Source organism: Cardiocondyla obscurior, linkage group LG03 (assembly GCF_019399895.1).
Source record: "Cardiocondyla obscurior isolate alpha-2009 linkage group LG03, Cobs3.1, whole genome shotgun sequence".
NCBI classification, from domain to species: Eukaryota; Metazoa; Arthropoda; class Insecta; order Hymenoptera; family Formicidae; genus Cardiocondyla; species Cardiocondyla obscurior.
This window is the reverse complement of record NC_091866.1, coordinates 10378641-10406540: the sequence shown is the minus strand read 5'-3', so window position 1 is coordinate 10406540 and position 27900 is coordinate 10378641. Positions and strand designations below refer to the sequence as shown.

General features: G+C 43.1%; 1 protein-coding gene across 7 annotated transcripts in view; it reads right to left on the bottom strand.

The window, feature by feature from the left end:
* The window catches only part of LOC139113585 (growth factor receptor-bound protein 14), a 232492-nt gene that overhangs the window by 147843 nt on the left and 56749 nt on the right, over nt 1-27900 (bottom strand). For 5 of the 7 annotated variants that reach the window (XM_070674820.1, XM_070674816.1, XM_070674817.1 and 2 more), the window contains 5 exons: nt 12764-12930; nt 12116-12272; nt 10628-10758; nt 9212-9292; nt 8990-9115 (listed from right to left, as the gene is read on the bottom strand). In XM_070674820.1, the coding sequence (XP_070530921.1) occupies nt 8990-9115; nt 9212-9292; nt 10628-10758; nt 12116-12272; nt 12764-12930 (662 nt within the window). The other 2 variants (XM_070674821.1, XM_070674822.1) reach the window with 2 other exon arrangements.

The window sequence follows — 27900 nt, the reverse complement described above, 5'->3', positions numbered from 1 at the left end:
TTTCAACGCATAAATATTTTCAAAATAGAATATTAATGATTATAACTTTGATTTTAGCGTACACGATAATATAATGAATACGTGAGCTGCGTAACTACGCACGATTGTATGTACGCGTAAAATGAAGGAAGGAAGAAATAAAAAGATCGAGCGGATAAGAAAAACCTTACGTTCTTGTTTCACTTCTCTCTTTCTTTTTCTGCCCACCCGCGAAGAAAAGAGAACTGGACTTCTCAGGGACTAATAGTGCACGAAGGGTCGTCTCAGGAAGGCATTACGAGAAAAAGAGCGCCATTAAAGGCAAGTTTAGGGGAGTGAAACGACTTAAAGTGCACGCTTAACCATACCTGTGTTAGTTGTTAAACCGGTGGTTAAATCTTCTCGTCTCTACGAAAGAAAAGAGAGAATGATAATAATAGCGGGCGAAGTGCAGCGGCAGGACTTGCGTAAATCCACATTCATCAATCATTATCCTAAAATTTTGGTTCAAATAACATGCCGTGTCATTTCGCGAATAATTTCCAAGAATTATGAGCTTGTTCGCAACTGATTGCCACCTGCGACCGGGGGGCGTCATCCCCCTCCCCCCTGTTGAACAAAAAATCGGCCTCGGATTTCTCCAAGAGTTTCGCTCACACGTGGATAACCTATGTATTTACGACCGCCCCGTGTACGCGACATGACCTCGTTCATGTCGACGCAATTCGCGGGCGAGCTCGCGCAAAGCCGGGAGGTCTCCTCTCACTTCGTCCGCTTGGAAAATACACCGGCGCGCAAGCTTATCGTGTTTCACAAGGAATTTAACCCGCTTCTATACTTTGGATGCGAGCACGCGGCGCACACGCAAGCTGCAACGGAATTTACTCCCTATAATACGGCGGACCGTGCGATAAAACATCGGCGACGATGACACTTCTACGGGACTCATTTTTCACGTGCGCCAACGGCGTCGTCTGTTGCGTGATCCGGTACACAACGCGTACGATTTTACCCGACCTGTCTCGCTAGAATGTTTCGTTGCTCCAAATATTGTAAAACAGGTGAGATCGCACGGGAAGTAATTGAATTTGTAAAAAAAAAAAAAAAAAAAAAAAAAACAAAAAGAAAAAATCAATTAAACTAAATTTGTAAAATGCGCAAAGTTGCGGTATTCCTATTCGTTTTTGTGCTATTTAGAAAATCATTTATCTGTTGTTGCCGATATATTTAAACTCTTTTAAATTAAAACCAATTACCGCAACGCGATAACGTAATATATTCCCCTTTCCCCAAAAAATGTCGAGATTTATGTTACGTTACACCGTTCAGTATTTTCTACTTCGAGACATTCGCGTATGTTAACAGTCTGTCTTCGCCTTACACGTACCGCGTATGATTTCCTTATTGGCATCGATGTGTCGAGTTTTCCTTTTCCTAATATCTCCGCCGTTTTCGTTCGAGGTAAGTCTCGTTAAGTGCCGCGATAACTTCGCCGCGCGAGACCAAGCAAGCTCATAATTGAGTGCGGCGAGGAAGAACCAGTTTACTGACACGGACTATCCACCTCGATTTCCATTCATCGGCCGTAGGGAGGAAAAGAGAGAGAAAGAACCGAGAGGAGAAAGCAAGCGAGAAAGAGAGATGATCGGTCTTGGTTACCGGCAACGAAAGGTCCGCCCTCGTTGCCGCGGCTAATCTAACGCGTCCAGACGATGGCCGTTAGTCGACGTAATCCATCAAGCGGCTCACTCTTCCGGAAGAGGAGCCACGACCAGGTCGCCGACGAGCTGGACCACCTCCCTCCGCGTTTCAACAACGAAAGCTCTTTCGCAGGCTTTCCAGCTTTTTCGGTCGGTGGACTATTCCGTCGTTAATTGCGAGGAAGGGTGAAGCAGGAGTGAGAATCACTCGCGTGGTGATCCGACAACATCGAGAACGAATAGCGAGAGCGATTGTATCTTTTTTGAATACAACTGACCAGTTAAAAGAAACATTTGCGACTTTGAAAAAGAAACCGAAGAATAGGCACTATCGTTTAAATAAAATATTATTTAATTATTAAATTACAACTTAATCTTTTTTCGTAAGATTTTTTTTAAATAAAACGTTGATGTCTTTTTGCGATAAAAATGAAAATAATTTGCCACTAGCACCCCCAACAAAAGTCTATTTTATTTCTAAAAATCAGCTCGATTGTCTTAAAGTTTTTTTCAGCGAAAAAAAAATGAACAAGAGAAAACGGGAAAGGAATAGATCATCCCGAATCCACATCGCCGCGACGATCCCCATTCGGCTCCCGCGAAAGGAATCAATTCTCGATGCAGAAAGCGCGCGTCTAATTATCGAATGGTTCTTTTTGCGAAAACGGGACCCATTGCGCGGCCGCGTATCGTCCTTCGCTCACGGATCATCAGTCACGGTTGTTTGCCGCGGAAAACCGTCAGTCAAGCCCTTTTTTCCCGTGCCGTCGGCCGCCGACGTCTCCCCGCCCTCGGCTTTCCACTTTGGAGAATCGTCTTCCGACTTTCGCAAGCGCGGGGCGGTCTTACGTAAAAAGCTCCTTTCGCGCGAAGCGACCGCGACATCGCGACGTCGCCCGTTCTCGAGCGTCGTCGTCGTCGCCGCCGCCGCCGCCGCCGCCGAGAGTCGATAATAAATGCAGAGCGATCGCTAGCGCGTCTAGCAGCTAACGACCAGAGTTCCAGCCCTTCTATGTAAATCAGCCGTCGTTATCTTTCGTAACGGCGCCGTATCTACTCCGTTAACGTTCCCCGTGAGATACAAGATACCCCTACCCCGCCCGCGTTCGCCCGAAACTTCGATTACGACGGAAGCTGCGGAAAACTTGGTGAATGGACCGAAAGCGCGGCCCAAAGTTACGGTCCAGAGGGCCCTACGAATCGGATGAGGCGATAAACAGAACAATGGAGGTCTCCAGGTTTCGTGACAGGACACTGATCTTATACGGCGCGTGACTGGAGACAAAGTACACCAAGTATCTCTTCGCATGGTCAATGTACACCGCACAATGTATACCCCCGACTATCGCAGACAATTTACTCAAACGCAAACCGTTACACCAAATTACATTTACGCTGCCAAACGCGCGTCCGTTATGCCGCAATCGAGTGTGCAACGTCAAGTCCTTTAGCGTCCGAAAATAAAGAAGCGGGATTCAATAAAAAGCCAAAATATCAACCTTACGGCGCGCGGCATTCCGAGAGAACCAAATACATTCGCGCAACCATATTTATATAAACTCGAAATCGCGCCACGTTTTCCGGGATACAATACCAGAAAAATATATATATTCCACGTAATGAAAATAGAGACAAATGAGTCGGGGAAAATCGGTGATAATGAAGATAACGACGTCGGTATCTAACGCTAAAAACGCAACGCTGTGCTTTGTGCGACGGGCGCATTAACGCTAATATCGCGCGCCATAATTTATGTCTTGCGAAACGCGTTCTTTATGACCACACGGAGAGGGCCAGGGGAGGCACGGCAAACGTAGAGTAACGCGAGCGATGATCATCTTTCTTGGCGAGGTGTAAGTAACGCGTAAGTAATGACGGCCGAGAACAATTGTGATCGTTAACGTTGCGGCAATGAAAGCAGCCACCTCTCTCGCCGCTCTTGCAGAAGCTCGCGTTAAAAAATATATATACGTATATACATGTGTATAACAATGTACATATATATCGCCGTGAAATCAGGCTATTACGCAACTAATTACAAACATATATACGTCGGTACGCGGTCCGTGATTACCTTGAATCTAATTCGCTTCCTGCGACCCGTACTATTATCGGTTGATCGAAATTATCCATCGGCCCGTCCTCTTGACGCGCATCCGCGCACGGATGGTATTACGTGTAAATCGAGATTGACAGCGTCAAGGCTCGCTCTGTGACGTCGATCGAAGTGACGGCGGCGAGGAAATGCCCTGAGGATTAGCTATCCCATTACATAATCTCACTGTCTACCGCAGATGTCATTGCACGAAACTCAAATTACAAAATAAAAAAAAAAATAAAAATAAAAAAGAAGATCGCTGAGCGGCGAAACGTATGTGTATTGCGGCGCAAAAATATCGATCTCGAAATAAAGAAAATAAATTAAATTACTCAGTCTTCTCTTCTTAGTTCTCCCGTCTTTCCTTTTATCCCTCCCAACACGGTCTTGTTATCAAATATTTTGCCAAGTTAATACCCCTGCTAATTTTTTATATTGGAAAAAGCGACACGGCGCTCGCGATATTTTTCCAGGGATCACTACGATTGGCCATTTCCTTCGAAACTTAACGGCACACTGCGGATCACGTGTTAATGCAATTACCGTACTTACGATAAATTTACAGAGGGAAGTAAAGACAAATTGGAAGAGTGGACCGTCGCGGTCGTAAAATACGATCCCGGTCTCCCCACGCCGGTAATTTTACTTTCTCATTTGTCGATTCGCGTGCGGAACACGCTTCTTCGCGGCAGTTGTACGGCAATTATGTTAAGTAACGAAACTCGTTTAGCTCGCCAATAGCTCGCGCGAAAGAAGTATTTATATTTCTACGAGAAAACGCGCGCAATTTTTCTCACCCGGGATCGTCCTCGGAAGTTTTTTTTTTTTTTTTTGCAGATAGAACTGATCGTATGTAGCAAACGAAGAATTATCCTGCCATCGCGGGTATGTTTCCGCGATAACGGGGCCACGCCCGCTGTTGCGAGGGAGGAAATGAAAAAGGGGGTTAGCGGGGACGAGATCCGGCTCCACGGGGGTAAGGCCGTGGGATAAACGCATCCGTGGGTAGCAAAAGTTATCTCGTAATAAAAACGGACGTAGATGTGACTTTCAATAAGTCAAATATAAACGTCAGCTCCCAAACGTAACAAATGTAACCACGTAATATAACAAAAGGATTCGCGAATATTTCTCCGAAGAGATCTAACGCTAATCGTTTACCGGAATGCAAAGTTATTTTCTTAACAGCAAAATTGCATTTCTGGCTAATAATTAATATTTTCCAAGGTCGGTATTTGTGAAAACTCGCTAGTAGTTTACGAAGCTGGTAATTAACAAGTATAAAGTAAACGCAAGACAAATCGGTATCTCGAGGGACGTGCGTGCGACAAAAACACGATGAAAACGCGTGAGTTTGTTCAAAGCTCCCAAAGTTCATCAACGTATGTTAAACTTGCATATTATATGCGGCACTCTCGCCGTTACTCATTGCCGTCCGTAAAGAACAATAAACAAGGCTCATCCGACGCGTTTCGAACAACTGTCGTAAAAGATGATCTAATGTTACAGCCTCGGCCGAGGTCTCTTGATGACACCTCCCCGAGGAGCGGAGTGCGCGGGCTAGAAATTAAGAGGAAAACGGATATAACCGTGTCCGGGAGAGTTTCGGCCCGAGATAAGGCCGTCGGCAGGCGCGTTGCGGCAGAAGTTCATAAATTATTCGGGTCGGGAGGGCCGAAATAACGGCGCGAACGCTAAGGTTAGCGAGGATTATTCACGGCACCCCTCAAAGCCATATTATTTAGCATCGGTACATACACTCGCGCTCTCTCGGCTCGCTCTCGCACGATTGTCGTGTTCTTCTCCATTACTTCGCCTACGGAGTCTCTTCCTCCTTTATTCCCTAACGTTTAACATCCCTGCGAGAAACTGCGTGCACTTTATTCGCCCCCTATATTTTTTTTTATTACGCCATTTCTTTTCCCTCAAAAAGCAAAATTTGTTAAAGAACCTCGGGATAGAGGTAAATGAATAAATTTTTTACAAGGATGTTCAGCATTGTTTCGCACCGCGTTCTTCTCGGCCGACTCTACATCGTCAGATTAAATATAACGAATCAAACAATTATTTCAAGAACAATGGAATTCCGTATGCATGTTGTATAATTTGCGACGGCAATTGAGCGCCCGCGCACGAATATCCATACAATGCCCGATACGCTTCGCATGTGCGAATGGTTAGCGTTCGTATCGTGATCTCTTAAAACCGGATCCAGATCAAGCGAGCGAACGCGAACGAGCTCGAGCAAACAATCGTCAGTATGACGGCACCGTTCACATTTACTTATTCCAATTGTCCATTTAAAAAAACTCCTCCGACAATAATCAACAAAAAAAAAATTAATAAAAAAATGCTCGATTTTTTTTTTTATGCAAACAGAACGCGCGTTATAAAAAGAAACGAAAAGGCGAATAAAGATAATCGCAAGCATATCGCGAGGCCTCCGGGTTTTCGGTAGAGAGAGAAGATATAATCGAGAAACTTTCCAAGAGCAATTAACCGTCGAACAGACTGAATTCGCTGAACATCTCAGAAAATTTCAACTAAAACTCACTTTTAGAAATAAACTCCTGGACTTTGAGGTAGAAAGAAGATCGCCGAGGGGAGGGGCGGAGGGGGAGTAAAAGGCGATATCGAAACGTCGGTCTGAAAAGAACATTTGAAGGGAGGCGTCGCGAAAGGCGCGATGAGAAACCGTATCTGCGGGAAAAATCCGATTTGCAGAAAGCTGTAAAACTCACGGGGCGTGTCGTTGTATACACGATGGTCGCCGTAATCGAGGATCGATAAGCGCGCAAGTCGCGATACATGAGCAGCCTCATCAGAGCATACCGCGGCTCGTCGGGTCTGTGTTGTTGCATAAGACTCATCTCTCTCCCTTTTTTTTTTTTCTTTCTTTCTTTCCTTTTTTCTTTCTACCGAGATTGTATCACGTGGCGTAATAATGACGTACTCGTGAGTCTTGTCCCGAGGTGTCGAAGCGGAGCGGTAACAATGACGGCGACTCGTGGCTTTTTACGGAACGACGCTTTCGCCCGACGAGATATTAGCCACCGATAACGGTATCGCCGGAAGCGATGAAGCTTGAAATAATTAAATCATGTTCTTACGTGCCAACGGCGGGCGCGAAGCCAATCAACTTGCATTTTAAGCCGGTTCTTGGCGCGGCGCAACGCGGAGAACAAAAGGAAGAGGAAGAGCTGTATTCTCGCGTACTTTGCGAAAGGATTCCTACCGATAATTATACGGCTACAATATCGGTTATTAATTTACAAACTGCTCTTTAGAGAGATTTAATCCATCTCATAAGAAACACGTTGACCGGAAATTTTAATTATATCGAAACAATAAAGTTTCGTTTGTTCTCTGCCACTTACGCGCTGTCGTCGAACAATTTCACCAGCAACGATTTACTATTTGTTTATTAAAAAACAGTTAAGAGAAAAAAAAAACCGGTGCTAAATGGTGCGTGCGTAGTGGGCGAACGTGTTGTTTCTAGATTAAATGAGACAAGAAATAAAACCGCGCAAGGTAGGCCTGTCATTTTTCATCGGAAATAAATATTAGCTCGCGCTTAGATAAAACCGAGTGACGGAAATCACATTAAGTTCGTTGAATAACGCATGTATCACTTAATAAATGTGTAAACCACAGCGCTCCTTCTGCGCGATAACGATAGAATATTCAGCGATAATATTTCACGAGCGGTTGTGTGGACCACGTACGCGAAATGCATCTGTAATTATTCGTCGCGCTATCGTTTATTTAACTAGATGTATCGCCGGCCGTAAAGCGATCGCGGCCGTAACTCACTCGACATTTTATGCATGCGTGACAAATGGATTTTTTTCTTTTTCTACGTATAGGATCCGCGTGATATTTCGGATAATCGCTCGCCCGCCGATATGATTCTGGTTTTACTGCGGAGCGATTAATGACGCGCGACTCGGAAACGCCGTTCGCCAAACGACCATTCGGCGCGTCAGTTTTAACGGCGGGCTACCGGTTTTGTTGTGCGCGCGGAATCGATAATCGAATAAAATTAATTTTAAAACAAACCGCGCCTACGGGCTGAATTCAGAATGGCCGAGTACATTAACCAGCCGCTCGGTTATCCCGAAAATGATTACCTTGCGCTTCCCGTATCGGTTATCGGGTAAACCACGAAGGCGTTGCCGTCGTATCGTACCATTGTTAATTATGCAAATGAATCGACTTGATGGCCGAGTCGGATCAGCGTTACCGCCAAACCTATACACCGTCGGACAGTTTCCCGAAGCGCGAGACGAAAGACAACATTGTCTCACTTTGACAAATTTTTATATATATTTTTTTATTTTTTTAAAAAAATTATTGGCGTCGTATTGCGAATCGATCGGAATAAATACCACGATTATTATACCAATGCGGAGAAAAACAACTCGAATCTTCACGTCATATTTATGTAAAAGAAAATTTTGCAAATAAAAAAAAGTGTCCCCTCCCGATTTATCATCTCTTTTGTGTCGTATTTCTCGCCACAAAAGTATCCTCAGCTGTTACATGTTAATGTCGCTTAATGACTTACAAATAAATTGCCGGCGATGTGCCGTGACTCGTCCATAACGAACGGCAGACATACGCGAAGTCCTTGAGAAAAGTGTTAACACCTGCGAGAACTCTATGGGCGCCGGTGCACATAGAGACGAACATTTATCGTCTAGGAATCGCTTACTTGGTCTTTAAAGAACGTTTCACCGACGATGAGTCAGTAAGAACCCGATCCCCGCCCGCAAGATTGCATTTTTTGCCGCGATCGCATAAAGATAATCGAGCATAGGAAAGAGGAGAAACTTACCGTCACTTTACGTTAACGTATTAATCATTACGAGTTGAATATGTACTCACTTATCGACATTGAAAAGTAACGTTTCTTTATGCGACGACGTTTTCCAGCATTTTAAGACGTCGAGCCCGTGCCCGCGAAATGGTAAATGATGCACGTGTTTCAATTGTACGCTCGACAACGCTGAGTAATTCTTTCGTCGCGGAGTATTTAGAGTTCGTAATTAACGTTGAAAGCCGTGGTTGGTACGGAAAACAACTATACATCTTTGTCAATAAGTCTAACGATATGTCTAAGTATGCCCATCGGTTTGCAGGTAATTAAATGCGAAAGAAAAATCAGGATTGAGAGTGCAATCCGCGGTTCTCGAGAAATAAAAGAACTTACCTTTTTCGTTGTGTAGAGCTTCCGGCCTTGGAGCAGCATGTACATCTTCTTCCAGCCGTTCACATTTCGCATCCACACCATACTGAATACATGCGGGCACTCACTGTCTTCTCGTAACAGGTAATTCTGCAACGTGAGCGTGAGCAATGTACATTTGCCGTCTCAGCAAGGAGTGTTTTCGTTCATGATGATCACATCGGTGGAAAATCGCATCGTACTCACCCTTAGCGAGCTCTCGGCATCGGTGAATGCGCCCCTTTCCTCCCCGCTGGGAAACGTGATCATGTCCGCAGGAAAAAATTGCTGTAAAAGAAATCGAGAATACGCCTCTAAGTACCGTCGTTTTTACATCTCAAAACAAATAGCAAAAACCGAAATCTGTATCGCTTCTAAAATTAAATATCTCTTGCGCTTCTTATCGCGAGAAGTGATTCTTACAAAATTTCAACGAAATAACATTCGTACGCGATTTGCACACGTTCACACGCAAGAAACGTCTCTCGTTACAAGAGTGTCACGAGATTTTCTCGAAGAGTGTCGATTACTATGTTATATTTCCCAAGTTTCTTTACTCGTTATCCTTTAATTGGCCAATTATTGGCGAAACTGCAAAATTTATGGATTCATGGTCGATTGAATTTCTAAACCGCTAATTGATGCCCCCGTTCAAACGTATTAATTAACGAATCTATCTTCAAAACCTCGCTGACAAATCGGCGTCTCTTATGTCGCAAAATTATCATATTCTAAGACGCAATGAAACGGCAGCTATAAAATCTCCTTCAAGTTTTACGTTGCTGTATATACTCCCCATCGCAATCGCGATGTATTAAGTTTAAAACGAAACTACATACTCAATCCTGTTAAATCCCAGGACACGAATGTTCCAATCAATACTACCGAATCCTTGAGACCCCATCACCCGGTTCCTGGTGGAAAAGCGCGTCTCTCGTGCCATCTTTACGTCTCTCTGTAGCTTTCTTTGCATAGAACCGCACGATTCGCCGGTAAACGAGAGATCTACCGACGAAATTTTCACCAAATATTCTCATACCGACAACACTCGAGAAAATACCGACACCGTTCATACAGATTCCGACAACGTTCATATACCGACATAATATTGAACGAACAAATATTTTTGACTAACAAGCCTACTTCTAATCAAAACATAAAAGTAATTAAAAAATTATATTATTACCGACATTCTAAATGTTCCAGAAAGTCAATTGAAATTGCATAAATATTATAATTGATACCAGCGTTTAAATACATGACAAAATAAATTTCAAAAATGCAAAATTAATATATTAATTACAGTTAATAAATATGTTTGTAGCAAGTGATCAAAAATTGATTAGTAATATCAAAGATATGGAAATTTACCTAGAGCTGGCAGTCTTAAATAAAACTTTATCATCATACTTATTCAAATGCAACTTCACTGGTAAATTTAGTCAGTCGGTAAGTCGACGTGCCTGGAGTGAACAGAATTTACTATTCGCTGAAGTAAAGAAGAACGCAAGAACTTAACTTCATTTTCGAAAGAATTTGACACGTGCTCTTTAAAAATAAAGAATTAAGAAAGCACCTTCTTTCATTCAGCGAAGTAACAAAATTCTTTATTTCTCCACTTACCACAGGCTTGATGAACACTTCGTATTTCAGAAAATCCTGACTAAAATAGAACCTCCTCTCGTAATGAGAAGTAAACATTTCCAATTCCCTATGAACGGCGAGGATATCTTCGTGATCTTCTAACGTACGCTCTGCAATAAGAAAAATTCAGTTTTCAATAAATATACTGTAACGTTTGTAATATTAACACAATAGTAAAAAAAATATATCGCATAATAATCGAGTAAACGGATGTTTAATTAAAATTTTCTTTTTTTTTTAAATATTTATTACACTATAAGTATTGATATACATATAGTTTGATCTTTAACAACATTACTAATCTTAAAACATTTAATTATCCCCAGCAAAGCTCTACTTAAAACTTATTTTTATCAATTCTAATAAAGCAAGCGTTTTGTAGCTATAATTAGCGCAAATGGCGTTTCAACGTGCGATTAGTTTATAAAACATTTCACGGAAAATGCATTAGACTAGAATAGCACGACATTTCGCCCGAATCTCTAAACAAACATTCCGTGCGGAGACAGCCGCGAGTCGCGTCTCTGACCTGCACAACCTCCTGGAGGTTTCGCCCGCTATTGATTCTCGGCTGCATTATAGAGCTCTGTGCCGTCTTTACGGCCTCTCCGATCTCCCCTTCTCTCCTTCCCCCCCCCCTCACCGTGCACACGTTATTTCCGATCTCGTTCCGAGTCAATGCCGTAGAGAAAATTTAGACGACCAAAGTTTTCCCGATGTATTAGAAAGAGTTGTTGCGTCACTTCGACTCGGCCTCGAACTTTTAACTAATTACTCGCCTCTCTTACGTGTCCACTAATATTTTTATCCGCGAGCTACTTGTCGCCGAGCTCCTAAACATCTCTCTCGCGCACAGTAATGCACGAAAATACTCCCCGTCGACTTTTTTCATTTCCCTATTCAAACATTTGTCTCCGCCCGTGTTATCGTGAAATCCGATAACAACTCGAATATCGAATTAACCAGTTAATGCCAAAAATTCCGTCTATTATTACGTCTGAAATAACGTTTATTGCACTTGTAGATCTTCGAAATGCACGCGTATGCATTTTCCGGCGATATATATATAAAATTATGCGTATAGATTATTGAACGTAAAAATTATTCGTATTGCAAAAAAAAAATATATATCATTAATATGTAATTATGCAAATAACGTTCCAGTGAGCAATCGCGTAAATGAGAACAATTGTTTTAAGAGCTAGTCGATAACGTATCTACATAACTACTCCCGCATTAGGAAACAATTGTTTTAAAAGCCAGTCAATAACGTATCTATATAACTACACCCATATTAGGATGACGAGGAATGCTTATTGCGGAAGACATGCTTATTGACTGATAACCACTTCCCGAGAAATCTAAGGGAATGTATAGATTCACTTCCAATAATCGCGAAAGCCTATGTAATAAGCAATATCATGCAACTGCGATATGTTTCGTTATCATGTTTATAACGTCACGTACCGATTCCAAGTTTCGGCCACGTCTCAATTATTGACCAAGCTGCGCCGACCGTGTTCCTCTTGATTTTGAGCAGCTCGCAGAGATCGATCGTTCGCAGATTTTTCTCCACGACCACAGTTGTATAAGAGTGATCGCTGTTGTAAAACCGCAACTCTTCCTAATTAAATAAACATTAAAAAGATATTATACATTGAACTATGTGCATAAAAACGAATTGAATTGAATGCAGTCCACTTGCATTAATTAGAATACACCAAAATAGATTACTTTGCAATTATAAATCTTTCCTAGTTAATTTATTTCTATGAGTCGTAAAATGTATTACGAATACTTTTTGTTCGCATTTTCTACGTAATAAATTAAATAACATTATTTATGTAAATTAATAAATTAGTAGCAATAAATTTTTATTTTATAAAAGCAACATATGCGGCAGAAATTTTATTAAATACGTTAAATATATTTTATTTCAATTATGAATCGTATTTCTATCCATTTTTCATTGTAATGTGCATTAAAATTCCATTTATATGAATTAAATGCAATATTGAAATTTATTTTACATTTATTTTCTCGACTTTTATAAGTACATGTTAATCGTGAAAATGTGAAATTATTTACGAACAAAATGCTTCAAGTACCACGTACCTGTCTTTCGTTGTCGATCAAAACTTGATCGTTTCTTCGATGCCCTCGTATCGTACTGTTAAGTTCGACGATCGTGAGATGGGAACCAAGCCGTTCATAGCTTCCGGGTCGATTACTCGGCAGCGTTGAGCTACCGTCGAGGCAGGAGCACATCTTCGGGAACCAATCTGTAAGGGCCCAAAGATATGCTAGAGAGAGATTGGCACAACATGTCGCGGTCAACAAATGAAAGAAAAAAAGACTACATAGAGGTAAAAGAAAAGAAAAAAATTGCACAAAATATCAGCCCATTAAAAAGGCTAAATCTACCATATAAATATGCTGCAAAGAGGCACAAAAACGAGCCCACTGTACTAGAAATCTATTTTACAACTTGGGCTTCACAGGATTCACATGATCGGGATGGAGCCACTACATTATCGATGAGTGAACGTGGCCCCATCTCGTCTCCAGAGACACATAGGAGGAAAAAGTAAAGTGTTGAAACATTAAGAGCAAAATGTGACGTCGTGCTGTTAAATCGCGCCGACTCCCGGGCGTTCTTTCTGTCAAATAACAGCGAACCGCGTACCGAAATGTCAAGACGAAGTGATAAGGTAACCGAGTGCTGCAACACTGGCTACGTTTGCGACCCGCGACCTGATTGTGGCCGGACCTATACCGTGACCCAAAGTAAATCTAATCACCAGCCTGCTTGCACTCAAGTTTTAACTCTAAAAATTTACGAAGTCATACTCAATCGACGCTCATTCGAGTTGACGATTTTTTATGAGCAAGAATAAGCTTTCAAGCCGCGACACGCGCGATCATGTGTTTGCGCCAAAAAGCAGATATTCTATTTTCGATCAAATCATTAAAATAGAAAACCAGATCGGATCGTCTGTCGGATGTTTACATAAAAAGACTTAAAGAATTTAGACAGAAAGGAAAGCATAGGTCGCGCGGCCTAAATGCAAGTGCAAACGTGGCCATTGAAGATCGCGCTTATATGTTGTAATCCGTAAATCGCGTTTCTACGTGAAGAATAGCTGAAGCGCGGATATTTACACATCCTGAAGGCCATGCGCAAATTTACTCGCGTTGCCTTTTCTCGTTTTTTTTTCCTTAGAAGCAATAATACATTGATCGTCGTGGAGTCGGAGAATAATCTCGAAAAACATTTAACAAAGGGAAACCAGTAAAAATCTGAGAGATCGTTATCATCGGCCAGAGACTACAGACGACGTATCAAATTGTAAACCTTTAGACAGTCGAATATTTCGAAACAGAGATACCGATATTACATTAATGAATTTCTATCTGTTTTAATTCTATTGTATTTCCAATTCACTTTAATTATTTTTAATTTATTTTACGTATAAAAGAAAGATTTCTTTGGATCATTCAATGTTGAAAATGTGACAAGAATTACGAATTTTATTTTGATAATTTTAAATAACAGCATTTACTTGAAATAAAATAATTAATTTAAAGATTCTTAGTTAGCTTTTCCTGAAACATTTCTTAATTGATTTATCTTTGCGTGGAGTCCCTTTACAGATTTATTTTCCCTCCATTTATTCGTTCAATACGTGTTCACAATGTAATCGAAGAATTCTCCGGCTAGCTCGAGCACACAAAAGTCATCACCCTAGTCGTCACCGTTGTAAAAACACCTTGAAGAGTTAAATAGCGTCGTAATAATCGTTTATCTGTACCATGTTTCAAGTTATAAGAATACAACAGCAACGAAAGTCCACATGTATATTCATAAATGCCAACGACGTCAGACACGTGTTCGTCAAATTCGCTCGTGACGTAACGATCGATAGCAGAATAACACAAACTAAATTTTTTTAATACAGTTATGAGTTTTTTATCGAGCAAAATTTTGCACGAACGATAGTCAAAACATTTTTGCTTTTCTCATTTAATTAATAAAATTTTTCCTGTCATAATTTTAGCAAACTAAAATATCTACTGTTATACTTACTTTAAAACCGATTAATAAATAAAGAGAGAGAAAGTGGAAGTTAAACAAATATACTAGAAGATGATTTTTATAAACTTTTAAATAAAAATAATTTTTTTAGTCTCTAAATTTTAATACAAAGAAATTTATCGGATATTATTTTATATCGATTAGGTAAAGAAGTCGAATGTAGTTCTAAGTTTACAAATTTCGCTAAAACTGCTTAAAATTGCAGATAACATTTGACTGTATTATCACGTAAAGATAAGAAATGCTTTACAAACTACTTTAAAATATTTTAATTACCGCTGATAATGATTAAGAATGCAAACGTATTCACTTATATTACTGTGCACGCTTGACTATTTTAAAGAGCCTTAATTTTGATCGAATCAATGTTTTTAAAATAAACGGATAAACTAAAAATTACTTTTTACAAAATAAATATGCCTGCTAATTATTCCTGTTACTATCGTAAATTTTGAAAATAATATTTCTCAGATCGACAAGTTCTTTCGTCTTATTAAAACTTTTCTTCTTATAATGTGTATGCAATTATAGTTAAATAAATAATTATTTTCAAATTGATATTCCAAGATAATAATGAAATTGTCAATAAAAGCTTACTAGTGGTAAGAATAATTTAAAAGACAAATCTAACTTGTACTCTGCATTTTGCGTATGGAGAAAAAATTTCTATCGCGGAGTACGAGAGAACCGGCGAGAGTACGTCTAATCAGTGGAACGATAACACCGAGTGCGAGGGCATGCTCTCGAATTAGCGGGCCACGTTGACCGTTTATTGCGGCAATTAATTAACCCGCAATCGCTCGGTATGCGGTACGTAAATGCGCAAAGCGCATAACGTTGAGTGTCGCCGTTGCAGTTGCGTCTGTGCAACATTTCCGGATAACATTAACGAACCTACGTAGCATCATCTGCCATTGCAAGCTAATAATAAATTTGTATTGAATTAAAATATTAATTAACTTCCATATTGAAAAAAATACGGGTTGTTTCATATTTCTGTTTGTCTACTTGCGTTTTATTTCAGAGATGTGTGATGTAATTTTAAAGTAAATTTTTATTTTTATTTTTATTTTTTTTTTAAAAAGCCCAAGCTGCATGATAATAAAATTCTAAAAATGTACTAAAAAGTCACGTAATGCATTATATAACATGTAATGTAATTTTTATATTACATAATGTGACGCAGTTTGCAAGTTTCACAATTGCAACCACAACCTTGGCCTACTACGCGTCTTTACCTACTAACATAACTGTATTATCCCGTTCCATCATTTTACTACTTGTAACAATCTACCGATTGTCACATATGCATATTTAGCAACCGCGACCATGATTTTATCTTCGAGTGCGAGACAATAGATACAAAAATAATACCCGTAAATTATCATACATTTTTATTCTTCCTTATTAAACATAATTCCTTCATAATTGTTTTTTCTTTTTTCAAACCTTATCAAAGTAGAATAATTTCGATGTAATAAAATATTTGTAAATTTGAAACTCTGCAAAAACTATTTGCTTCTCACGGTTTTTTAATTTTCTTTGATTTCTAAATATTCGTATCGGCCAAGAAAAACACATCATTGTTTCGATCGTGGACGATAACTGCGTTACTTTACGGATACCGCAAAAGATGCTTTAGATACTTCAACATCCCGCCCACGACGTTTCTTCCAGCCACGTTCATATGCTACGTGATATGCGAGCATCTACCTGCCACGATGACGAAACCTGGTCGTTGCATAGGCACCGACCGGAACGTGTGCAGTCGCACTAAGAAAAATCACCGGTAATAATGGGGAGAAACTTGTCTCTCGCACCTATCTCGATCATTTATCGTTTATCGCACGATTTTGTCTACCTGAAAGAGACTAACAATCGAAGGAGGATCTCGACAAACCACAACATTGTACTATTACAAACGAGAATGTATAAAAATTTTTCATTTCCTCTCGTTACGAAAGAAAAAAAAATTCGTAAAAGTGAAGAAAACGATGAGAAAAGCATTATCACGAGTAGGGAATTTCTGACGCAACAAGAATTTTTATAGTGACAACAAGACGATAATTACGTGACAAACTGAGCTCCCTTGTTTCCCTGAAAATTTTAAGATCCTAATCTCTTAACCGAGGCGCCCTGATGTGAATTTTAGATGAAACGACGTGCATCGAGAGGCTCTTCGAATTCGATGAACGGAACTTGCAATGTCCATCTCACCATTATCGCGACGGGGCAAATATTCGGAAGAGAAGAGACGGCCTATGCAAGGTGGATCGATAAGAACCAAGGCAGGCCGTGCTGACTAGGTCGAGCTCGAACATGTTTTGGCGGCTGCCCTGATTCACGCTCTCTGCACACACGCGGTCCGTGTAAAATTTTCAACGTTTCTGTTCCTTCCGATGCCGTAGTGGCAAAGAAACTGTATGGCTACAGACAGTAAACATCCGATTGCGAGAACAAACACCCGCGACAAACATCGCACCAAATGCCAATTAATATTTCATATTTATCCAATATTCAACGTTCCGTTCGGTTTTACATTCGAAAAATTCCTCAACGTTATTATGATAATCGCCTGAAATTTGACGGCGCATTAACTGCAGATTATTTGGAAGGATAATCGTTCGATAATTTCAAATTACGAATTTGGCGTGAAAGAAATTGATACTTTTAATAATTTCATATAAAAATAATACACGCATATAGCACGAAATATAGATTTTTAAATATTTCTCGATAAGTATGTCATATTTGGCAAATAAAAACAAAATAAAACTTTTAAAACTTAAATAAAAAAATGACCTATTCTTTATACATTGATTTCTTTTATAACACACTACGATTTGTGAGAAAAATATGTTTTCAAAAAACTCGCGTCCGGCGTCATGTTTTTGAAATGCACAAAATTCTACAAATTAGAAAAAAATTGATATACGGATACAAATAAAAAATAATTCAAGATAAATACTTGCACTGGATTTAAAAAATCTGTTTAAGCTTAGTTATTTTTCCATAAAGAACAAATTGTTGTACGTTTGAAATTTTTGAAACGGAAAAGAAAGGAGCATGCGATGGCGAGATGCATCTTGGTATTTCGCGAGGACTGGGCTGTTGCCTTTTTACGGCGAAATATTATAAAGATATCCGGCATTATAACTTAGACATGCGTCTCGCGGGCTTGCATAAATAAAGGGTGATGGTCCGGTCCGAGAGGTGTAATCACGAGCCATAACTCGATATCATTGCCAATCGATCGCGGACTGCAATATCTCCTTCTCCTTTCCTTTCTATACCACCGCTGCACCGATCTTTGTAAATGCGTGCCTGGCATCGCGATGGCTCGTATCGCTCGTTATTTCGCTCGTTTGACCCACTAACGTTGCTCATTAAGCCGCTCGTCATTTCACCGATACTACTCGGCAGAGAAAAAGAAAAAAAAAAAAACAGTCGGAACGTACGAATGTCTTGTTCAACGTCGCAATTGTTGCTATTGAAAAAACAGTCTGTCCTCGCATTCGGGATATTGACAGCGATTATCGATCGTTCAGGGGAAACCTTCGAGGATGAGAGATTAAAGAGACGAGAAGCGTCAACCAGCCGAAAATTACATCAGCATCACGTAGTAGTCTGATAATCGAGTAAGGGATTTACGAGACAGAGTCAATTTAATCCCGGGGATGCGACGGGCTTTTACAATCGCCTCCAAAAAAACAGAGTCGCCGATACTCTTCTGGCAACGAACAAGGACGACTGGCCGCACGCCAAGACCACTATCCATTGCGAGGAAGAAGAGGCGGAGGGGGGAAAAAAAAAGGAGCGATCCGTTCAGGCCGCGACGGTCTTGATCCTCCTCTCGCTTTACGAACTGCGCGTATTGTCGGCTTCCGGAGACAAGTCGGTCGGTCCACGAGATGCCCGAAGGCTCTGCGCAAATTGCGTTTTCGAGCGTTTCAAGTGTATTCGCGAGGCCTGGCCTCCGCCGAAAACTAAATCCCCCAATTTGCCAAAATGGATTTTATTATCCACGGCATTGTGACCGAAATGATGCAATTTGGCGTGATGAAACAACTTTTCAGCAACGAGCCGAGCGATCGCTCATCTCGCTCACTGCTCTCACCGCCGCGAATCTATCAGCCTTCTGTCTCGCACATTGACAAACGAGTTTCACGTTCCTCAAGGACGTATTACGTGAAAACTTGGATCCGCGTATTCCTTTTAGCTGCATTAACGGACCAGAGAGCCAGCTGTGCCCGATCCTAGCCGGAGATTTAGATTTCAGACAACCGCGATATTTGCGCGCGACGATCTTTCCAGTTCAAAAAGGATGATTAAACGAGCATGAGATACAGATCGCGGCCTCTCGCTCTTACGTGAATTGAATCGCGCTCTGTGCAGAAACGTAAAAAGCCCAGCCGCTAACCAAGAACGCACCGATCTTCGTTAAGAAGATATCTCAACGTTATAATGGGAGATCCCATCGTTGCGAAAGCCAGCTCAAGGACCACCATGGAATATATCACAAGGAGCTTTTTGCGCAACGAACGATCTCGTCCTCTCTTTCTCCGACCCACCCTTTCTCGAAACCGAGATATCCCAGCGCGGCCACGCGATTCTTTCCCAGGTCGGTCGAAATCTCGAAGCGAAAAGTGTACGGTGTGCAGAAAGCAAATTATAATCGTACGACGCCAAAAGAATCTCGGGGTCGCAGTCAAATGTCCCGTTGATTCTTGAAGCGGCTGCTGCCACGTGGAAATAGTTGAAATAAATTAATACTCGCAAGACATACGACTACTCGCTAGAAACAGTGCGAGATCCCGATTATTCAACCTATTCGCATCGCAATTTTTTATTTTCAAACCTATTTCAATTTCTGTGCGTTTATACGAGTCGTATAGAAAATAAACTATGCAAATCAGTAACAGGAACAATAAATATATAACAAGTGGATCGAAAGTCAAAATAGAGCTAAATCTTTGTTACATACTTAGTTAATTATTATGAAGTAATTTAAAAAAAAAACAACGAGAACAAATTCGAGTGAAATAGTAATAATAAATCGAAACTACAAGTAAATTACGCCACGTGGCTTCGAAGTATCAAATATACATACGTATAGGTTTAGTAGGAAAAATCGTTTACAGGATCAAAGAGTGTCAAGTACATCAATGATATTAGAGATAAAATACACATTTAAATATATTAATTAATATTAAAAAAAATACTTCAAATAATAAAAATGTATCGTATCGTTGAAATGGTTTCCAAGCCTGAAATCGATTATCATTTGTATTTTCAAATATTCTATATTAACTGCTATTTAAATTGTTAATTTCATTTTAAGTATATACATATTTTACGTAAGTTAATCAACGAGTTTATTACGCCTCAACATCAGATCTAACTAATATTATTGAAGCGAACGATATCGACGTGTCGATTATTTTTTTTCTTACACAGGCGAAAGAGTTTTTCTCACTTTTCGAAACATCGTGGTCCACCTGTACCAGCAAATCTTACGGTGGCACCTCGATAATCCGAATTTGAAATACGAGAAACCTACGACCGAGCTTCTCACCAAGCGAAAAAGATATTTGTTTTAAATTCCTCGTCTAGATTTTGATGATTCAATTCGATAACAAATAAAATTTTTAACATCGTGAAATAAAAATGTACGAAATTAAACACGTAGTTTAGAATTTAAATTTTCAAAAAAAAAAAAATACTCTTTACCCATTTTAAACTAAAAATAAAATCACAATTTAAATTTTTCTTTACGTACTTTAAAGCAAGGGAAAAAAGAAAATATAACACTTGCACAAAAATTTGCGCAGGAAATATTCTCTCGCGGCAAAAAAATATAACGTTTTGAAGCCAAAAAGGGAAAACAGACGTCATCAAAATCTAAAGAACGCTCCGCATACAAATGCCTCCTACAGTGAAAAATAAACCGAAAGAGCGTCGCGACGCGTCATCGACTTCTCTCTCGCTGGATGTTTACGTCACTTGACGACGCCCACGAATGGCACCATTTGTCGGTGCTAGAATAAAGCGCGCATCTACGCATTCCAGTTTGCACGTAGGACACCGTTTCTCCCATGCCGGCGTCGCCGGCACTGCGTCACACGAAGAATGCGCGATAAGAAGAAGTACCGACGCTAATTGAGATTGAAAACACGACGATAAAAAGAAAAAAGAAAAAAAAAAAGATAGAAGCGCGCGCTCTCGAAGGCGCCGTGCTTTGAGATAACGTTCTTTTTTTTAACCGGGCTAGCTCGTTATACAGCCTTCTTGCCGATCATCCGAATGTGAGATAATTAACGTTATTTTCCTTTTCTTTTCTCTCCCGAGAGAGGCGACCGAACAACGGGAACGATGTCTTGGGTGGGTGTGCTAGGGTTGAGAATTATCACGCCATGTGGCGAGTGAAGGCAAGGTATAGTCGAGGTACTCACGGTGATGCGTGGGATAATTGTTGTTGTTGGACAGCAGCCGCTGGTAATCCATGTTGCGCCGGACGGGCGACGATGTTCCGCGACGAAATAGTCGTTCTCGCTGAGTTTTTCTCGCACTAGTTCACACACGATTGACACGAAACGAGGACGTTCCTTCACCGCGCCGAGCGATATCGCGAGTTTTTTGTCATCCGAGTCGTTTAGCGAGCGCGTTCGCGCGCATGTTTCTTTCCGTCGAAGAGGATTCGAGAGCCGATCTCGGCCTATCTTTCCGATCTCTAATCGAATTTGAGTCTTGATCGCGAAACGAAACGAAGTAAAACGCAGCGCTCGATTTTGTTCCTCTATATTAGACAGCGACGTTGAATCACCATTACTATCAGAAATTGTAGATTAGATAAAATGATTAGCTATTAGTAATATTTGCACATTTCAGTGACGAGTTCGGGGGAATTGAAACACGAACGGTGATCTCGCGGTGATAAAAGAAAAGAAAAAAGTCCAAGGCGAGGAGACCAGTCGCAGACGGTTGCTCTATTGCGTCGCGAATATCGAGACTCGACTGATTTAACGATTAAACTAAGATACGACGAACTGCGATGCATATGGAAAGCGGGCGAAAGTAATACGTCGGGATTGAACGGAAGAGCATCGTCGATGTTTGCAATTATACTTCGAAAAAAATTGAAAAATAATACGCGATCGCTTCGCGAGTTGTGGGAGGCCAATTGAAATATTATGCGAACGAGAAACGAAATCGTGAACACAACAAGCACGGGCGATGCAACACTCGAAGCGCTCGGGACGTAAAAAAAAAAATGTAAACACAGTGACGACTGGTCGGTTAGTTCGCAGTGTTTATGTTCGCCTTCTTCGAATCTTACGAGCCCGGTGGAGGAAAGAACAGAGGGGGAGGCAGGGGGGAGTCTAAATGGTCGACCAAGCGCGAGTTCTTGTCGACGGGGTCGATTCGGACGCGTCTCGCGACGACGCCGGCCACCTCTCGCCAAGTCGGACGGTTAGAATCACAATAAACCGATCGCGAAAGTTCGAGAGAGATGCGCGTGGCTCACTTTTGATGGAGAAAGAAGACGCGGCTGCGATGTTTCTGGCCGTCTTTCCGGATTTAATGCTGCGTAAATACCTCTAGACTGTTACGCCGAATGTAAATGAGAAAGGAAAAAAAAAGAAAAAAAAAATGCCGAGTAACAGAAAATACGCAACGAGGAAAAAGGCATGCGCGCGACCTAAAGCCGAGAACTCACCGTCGTGAACGCGACACACGCGCATAAAGGAGGTAATCGGGGCGCGTTCTTGCACGTGCCTAAGAGACTAGGAGCCGACATGTGCGACGAACGGCGAGGTATTCCCGAAAACCGGACCCGCTTCTCGCGACCCACGGAAAGCAAAGGCACTGCGTCACACACGCGTCTGTCGCAATTACGATTTCTCCTCGCGTCCGCGACCTTGATTGAATGCGCGCGCGGGATATTACGTCTCTTCCTTCTCCCCCTCGCCCGCCCTCGTGCCTCCTGTTGATCGTAGAAAAAAGCAACGAGAGAGAAAAAAAAAAAAAGAACGAAAGCCGAGAGCGTGATGTCAACGGTTGAACAGTCCGCGATATTCAATTCCGGGGTGGCGCGCGTCAGGTTAATCGATAGCCAATTACGGAAACAAAACCAGGACAGGTCGGAGTTTTGCAACGCCAAAAACAAAAAAACGCTTACATTTTTCGACCGGCGATGTATTCGCGGCCGCGTAAGATTGCGCAATGCTGCCAACGAAACGCGCTGGGGTTCGGATATCGCACGCTCTACTACGCGTTACTACTGGAAGCAGCTGGGAGAAGAGGACTTGGCGGCCGCCTGGTCATTGCACCGACGTTGTTTACGACGCAGCCGGAACTCGACTCGAGACGCGCGGCCTGAGATCACTCGGGCGGAATTGGCGCGCGATCTGTTCCTAGTACAATCGCCCTCCCCTTCCCGGCTCGCGAGACACAGACTGGACTGAAAGGGCGCGAAGTTGCCGCTCAGTCGTAGACGTTTCCACGGCGTTCCGCGCGATCGACGAGACGTATCTAACCTCTCTTTTGGGGCGCAGCGTGCCGCCCTCGAGTAGCTCGACGTCACACGTGCTCGCCGACACGTAGTCGTGCACTTTCCATCACCACACCGGCCTTTCGAGAAGCACGTTGCACACGCACACGCACACACACGTCGCCACCCGCTCGCGCCTCGACGTTGCTCAGATTTTCGGGACGCGTACGGTACCGTCGAGGGATGATATTTATCACACGCGTCGCCCAGCCCACGCAGTTGCATCGATCAAGTCGCGCACACGGCGAATGTTTCCCACGCGAGCAATCGCGGCACTCGCGACCGCGTAAACGAGAAACGAACGTGACGCAACAGCGCGCCGGGTCAACTAACCCTTGTAATTTTTCGTGCGCCGCGTCGTAGCGAGGCTCGGGCGCTGCAACGACAATTGCCGAAACCTGCCGAGGACCTGTGACGGCGACCGACCGGCTCGCCACCGCCGCGACTTCGGCCGCCTCTCCCTTCTACGTCTCCCGCCAATAACTCGGGGTCTTCGGCTCGCGCCGTGCGGTGAGAACTCCTTCACGATCCTCCGAGTGCTCGTTCAGTACTCCCCTCCGCCCGTTCCAAGTTCAAATCTCATCGATAACTTAAGCACGGACGGACGCGCGCCTGCACGCGGCGAACGACGAACGTAAACACGAGAAAGCGAGGCGTGACGTAGCGCGCGCTTTCGCGTCCCGGTTGCCTCTTCCGCGGTAACTTGACGCGGCACGACGCACTTGGCACACCCGCGAGCGAGCGTGACGGTCAACGGCGCGACGTCGAAGCCGTGACCGGACGGGATCGGAAGACGTTAAGCATACTGTTCGCGCGGCGTCCCGTGTAGTACTACGGAGAGGGACGATTCCCGCCGCGTACGGCCTCCCTCACTCACACACACACACACACACACTCGCGCGTCCCGCCGATGCACACACGGTCGCTCTCGCTCCGCCGCCCGCCCTCGCACGCTCTCCCTCAGTTGCTCGAGCTTGTGCACGTAATGGAGGCTCCCGCCATCGTCTCCCCTTACCCGGATTTATCTCGTTGGCATCCGTCGCACGACTCGTCCTCGTACCCCTTCAACCCCTTTCCTCGTAGATCGAATGGTCGCGACGATGTCGTAAGGAAATGCTCTCTCTCTCTTCGAATTCGGAAAAGGCTTCTAAGAGCTTCGATCGCTAAGCGTCAGCTTTCGACGCCACGATTGCGCGATTTTTAAAAGAGTTCAACTGCCGAGCCGACACTACTGCGCGCATCTTCGCGAGTTAATCTAACTAGAAACATTCCGAAACTCATAAATCCAAACTTCATTTACGAAACCTTCTTTACGTTTTCGCGTTTAAGGCCGTCCGAGTACCAACTTTAAGTATGACGTACGGCGAATTTATTCGATGGCGCTGATTGGCCGCGAGTAAAGTCACTAAAAATTTGCCAGCCTGTTAGCCGAAAAAAATCATTTAACAGTTTGCGAAACGGTTGTTCGTCCCGTGAAATCTGTGAATCAAGTGTCGCTGCAAAATCGCGCGCTTTCGTATGCATACATCGGCGTCACATTGTTCGTATAACATACGTGTCCGATAAGAGGTTGATAAGCGTCTTCCCACCCGTTTCTTTCCTTGTGGACACGGCACACGTCTTTTATTACACGCATCGCTGATAACCTTTCCAGATTTACTTCGTCAAATTAGTCGACTCGTCACAGGTAATTAAATGCAATTTTGTTGGCATTCTACATATTAAAGCACATATTTCCTTCCTTTCAGTAATTCAAAGTTATGAATATACATACACTTCGCGCTTGAAATTGTATCTTACTTAAAGAAATCCTTTATGACGTTGCTTTCTTTGACGCGTAATTTTCTCAAGCTAACGAGGTCCCTGCGATTCCTGATTAATTTCCAAACCGCGTTAATCCCGATGAATCGGCGTGTCTTCACGTTTCCTCGACTCTCGAAGCGGCGTGCCATCGGAATCCCGTTTCGTATCGCACATCGCCGTCGCGTCGTCTAATAATAATATCGCAGGGCTTAGGAGACGGGATTAATTAACCGTCTAGTATGATTAGGCGGGATACACAGACAATACGTCCATCTGTGTCGCGACCGCATAACGCGTTATTATTCCGGGAACTTATACGTAAAACTTGTACATCGCGAAAGGTCTCCTCACGTGTGAAAGAACAGTTTATCGTAATAAATAGCTAGATATACTAAAAAGATACAATAAATAAAAAATAAAATTCTATAACACTGAAAAGTTCAAGTCTTGACGTTGGAAAATGGCTTCAGAACTGTCTTACAAAATATTTTGAATTCACAGATCGGCTCCGGTTCCTCTCGACGATGTCGACAGATTCCTGAGGAAGAGAGGCATGCGCGAGATCGAAAGCAACGCGCTGCCGAGCGAGGTGAAGGGGAGACACAGGGAATCAAGAGAGGAGGGTGCATGGTGTTCGTGCATGGGTGACGTCGCGTCGCGTTATTGCGCTCACGAGTTCGCCGACACAGTGCGGAGTTACGCGAGGCGAAAGGGGAGACGAGAAGGAGGAACGTAAACGTTTGCCGTCGACGAAGCGTGCCCTAGGTCTTGGCCGCACCATGGGAAAGAGTCATCTCGACCGTGGACACCCTTCCCGCCGCGATGAGCCACGAGGGTCTTCGCTATACAGGTGAATCATCTGAGTATATGCATGCTGCTGACGCGTGGGCATGCGCTGGCAGCGGAATCGGAGCGGAAATCTCGGCACCGCGACCGGTATTTTCGAGCGACCTGTCAACGTTAAAGGGCGGCCTAACGGCGCTATTATAACAGCGCTGCAATTTTTCAAAGAGGGCGAGGAGTGCTTCCGTTCCGTCTATTCGGATAGCGTACTCTTGGCTACGCAGGCACGAGGAAATAAACACGTCGCTCCGTAGCGTCAGACGTCTCGAGTTGCTCTGCTTTCGCTGCCGGCTGCATCCGCGCCATGCTCTGCGTTAACGCGCGAGGAAAAAAAAGAACCCAGGAAAACGACGCTCGCACCCGCTCCCACCCCCCGCGCTTCCCTCGGGAAACCGGTGACGTAGAATGACGTCATAGTAGACGCTAGTTCCCGGGACAAGCGATCGATCCCGGTCATCGTACACGGCACCACCACTGCGATGACGATAAGAAGAGACGCATTTGCGCGATTACGTGTAATTGCACCACGCGAGATCCCAGCTTCCGAGGCTTTGGTCCATGCGTGTTGCGCGAGGCTCATTTAGTTCAAAGTCCTGTTAGGCTATTAAAGACCGGCTGGTTTATAGGAGCTCGCGTGACTGCCAATATCATCCATATTTGGACGGTTGGCTTACAACTAAATCTTCGTCTTTCTCTTTGTATAAAAAAATTTATCAAGTTACGTTCAATAGCGTTTTTCTAATCAATTCCATTAGAATTAAGAACAATTGAAATACGCTCAAAGCACTTTACGGAAAGTGCTGAAACATATTAATTAATATAATGACACGAGACGACGTAAATAGAAACTTTTAAAAACGTTTCAATAATTAATTAATGAACGACGTACGTCATAATAAATTTATTCGAGATACTCATAGCCGATCTAGGGTTGTAAAGTTTATTTCGGAAAATAAAATCGGATTGCGTTTGGAACATCGGCCGGATCTAAAAATGCAGCTCCCGGGTGTCACGTGTGGCCGCCGTATCAAGAAACGGCGAGCTATATTTATGTAGCTGCGGGATAGCGTTGGTGCGCGCCGTACATAACGACGATGACTTGCCGAAATGCTCCAAATATACGGGGACGTCGACGGACAGAAGGACGAACGTACGGGAGAAAGCTCTCGAGGAAAGGGTTAGGGAGACGGTTGAGCTGAAGGCAGCGGGCGAAATGAGCGTACGAAAAAAGGGATGACAAATAGCGAGCGGAAACGCAAAAGGCGACGATAAGCGACGGGAGGACGAAGACGGGGTAACCAGATCGGTTCAATAAATGCAACACGCGCGGTCGTCGGCACTGCTTCGCTTGCCGGCGATGACGGAGTCGGCGCCGCGCGACGCGAAGAGGGCGAGAAAGGTGGGCTGAGCGCGTAAAGTACGCCGAGAGAAAACGCGCGGGAGAAACGGAGACGTGTCGCAGCGGCTCGAGAACTTCGAGCGTGCGAGCGCGACGGAGAAACAACAAACCCACGCCTGCGCCACGTGGAGCAGCAGCCAGCGGCGGCATCATCAGCTGGACGGGAGGAAAGGCGAGGCGCGAGACGAACGTTGATAGTGGACCACGAGGCGCCCGAGATCTAAAACCGGATGTTACGCGAAATCTCGATAAATCAGAAGGGAGAACATTTATATTTTGTTTCTTCGCGGCAGCATTTCTTTGACCCTGATGAAATGAGAGAGGCTCGAGTCGCTCGGGAATACAAAGTGAGGGGATACGGTCGCGCTCGTCGATCGATAGATTCTCTGGATCGGGCACGGGAAAGAAAACGAATGTCTGGGAAAGGGAAAGAGAAAAGAGAATGAATGAATGATAACGATATAACGTGTTTCACGCGATCATTAATACCACGCGTTTACTTGTACGTCTGTCTGTCGTCGATGACGAATTATGCGCCACTTGCATTCGTTATGCGATAG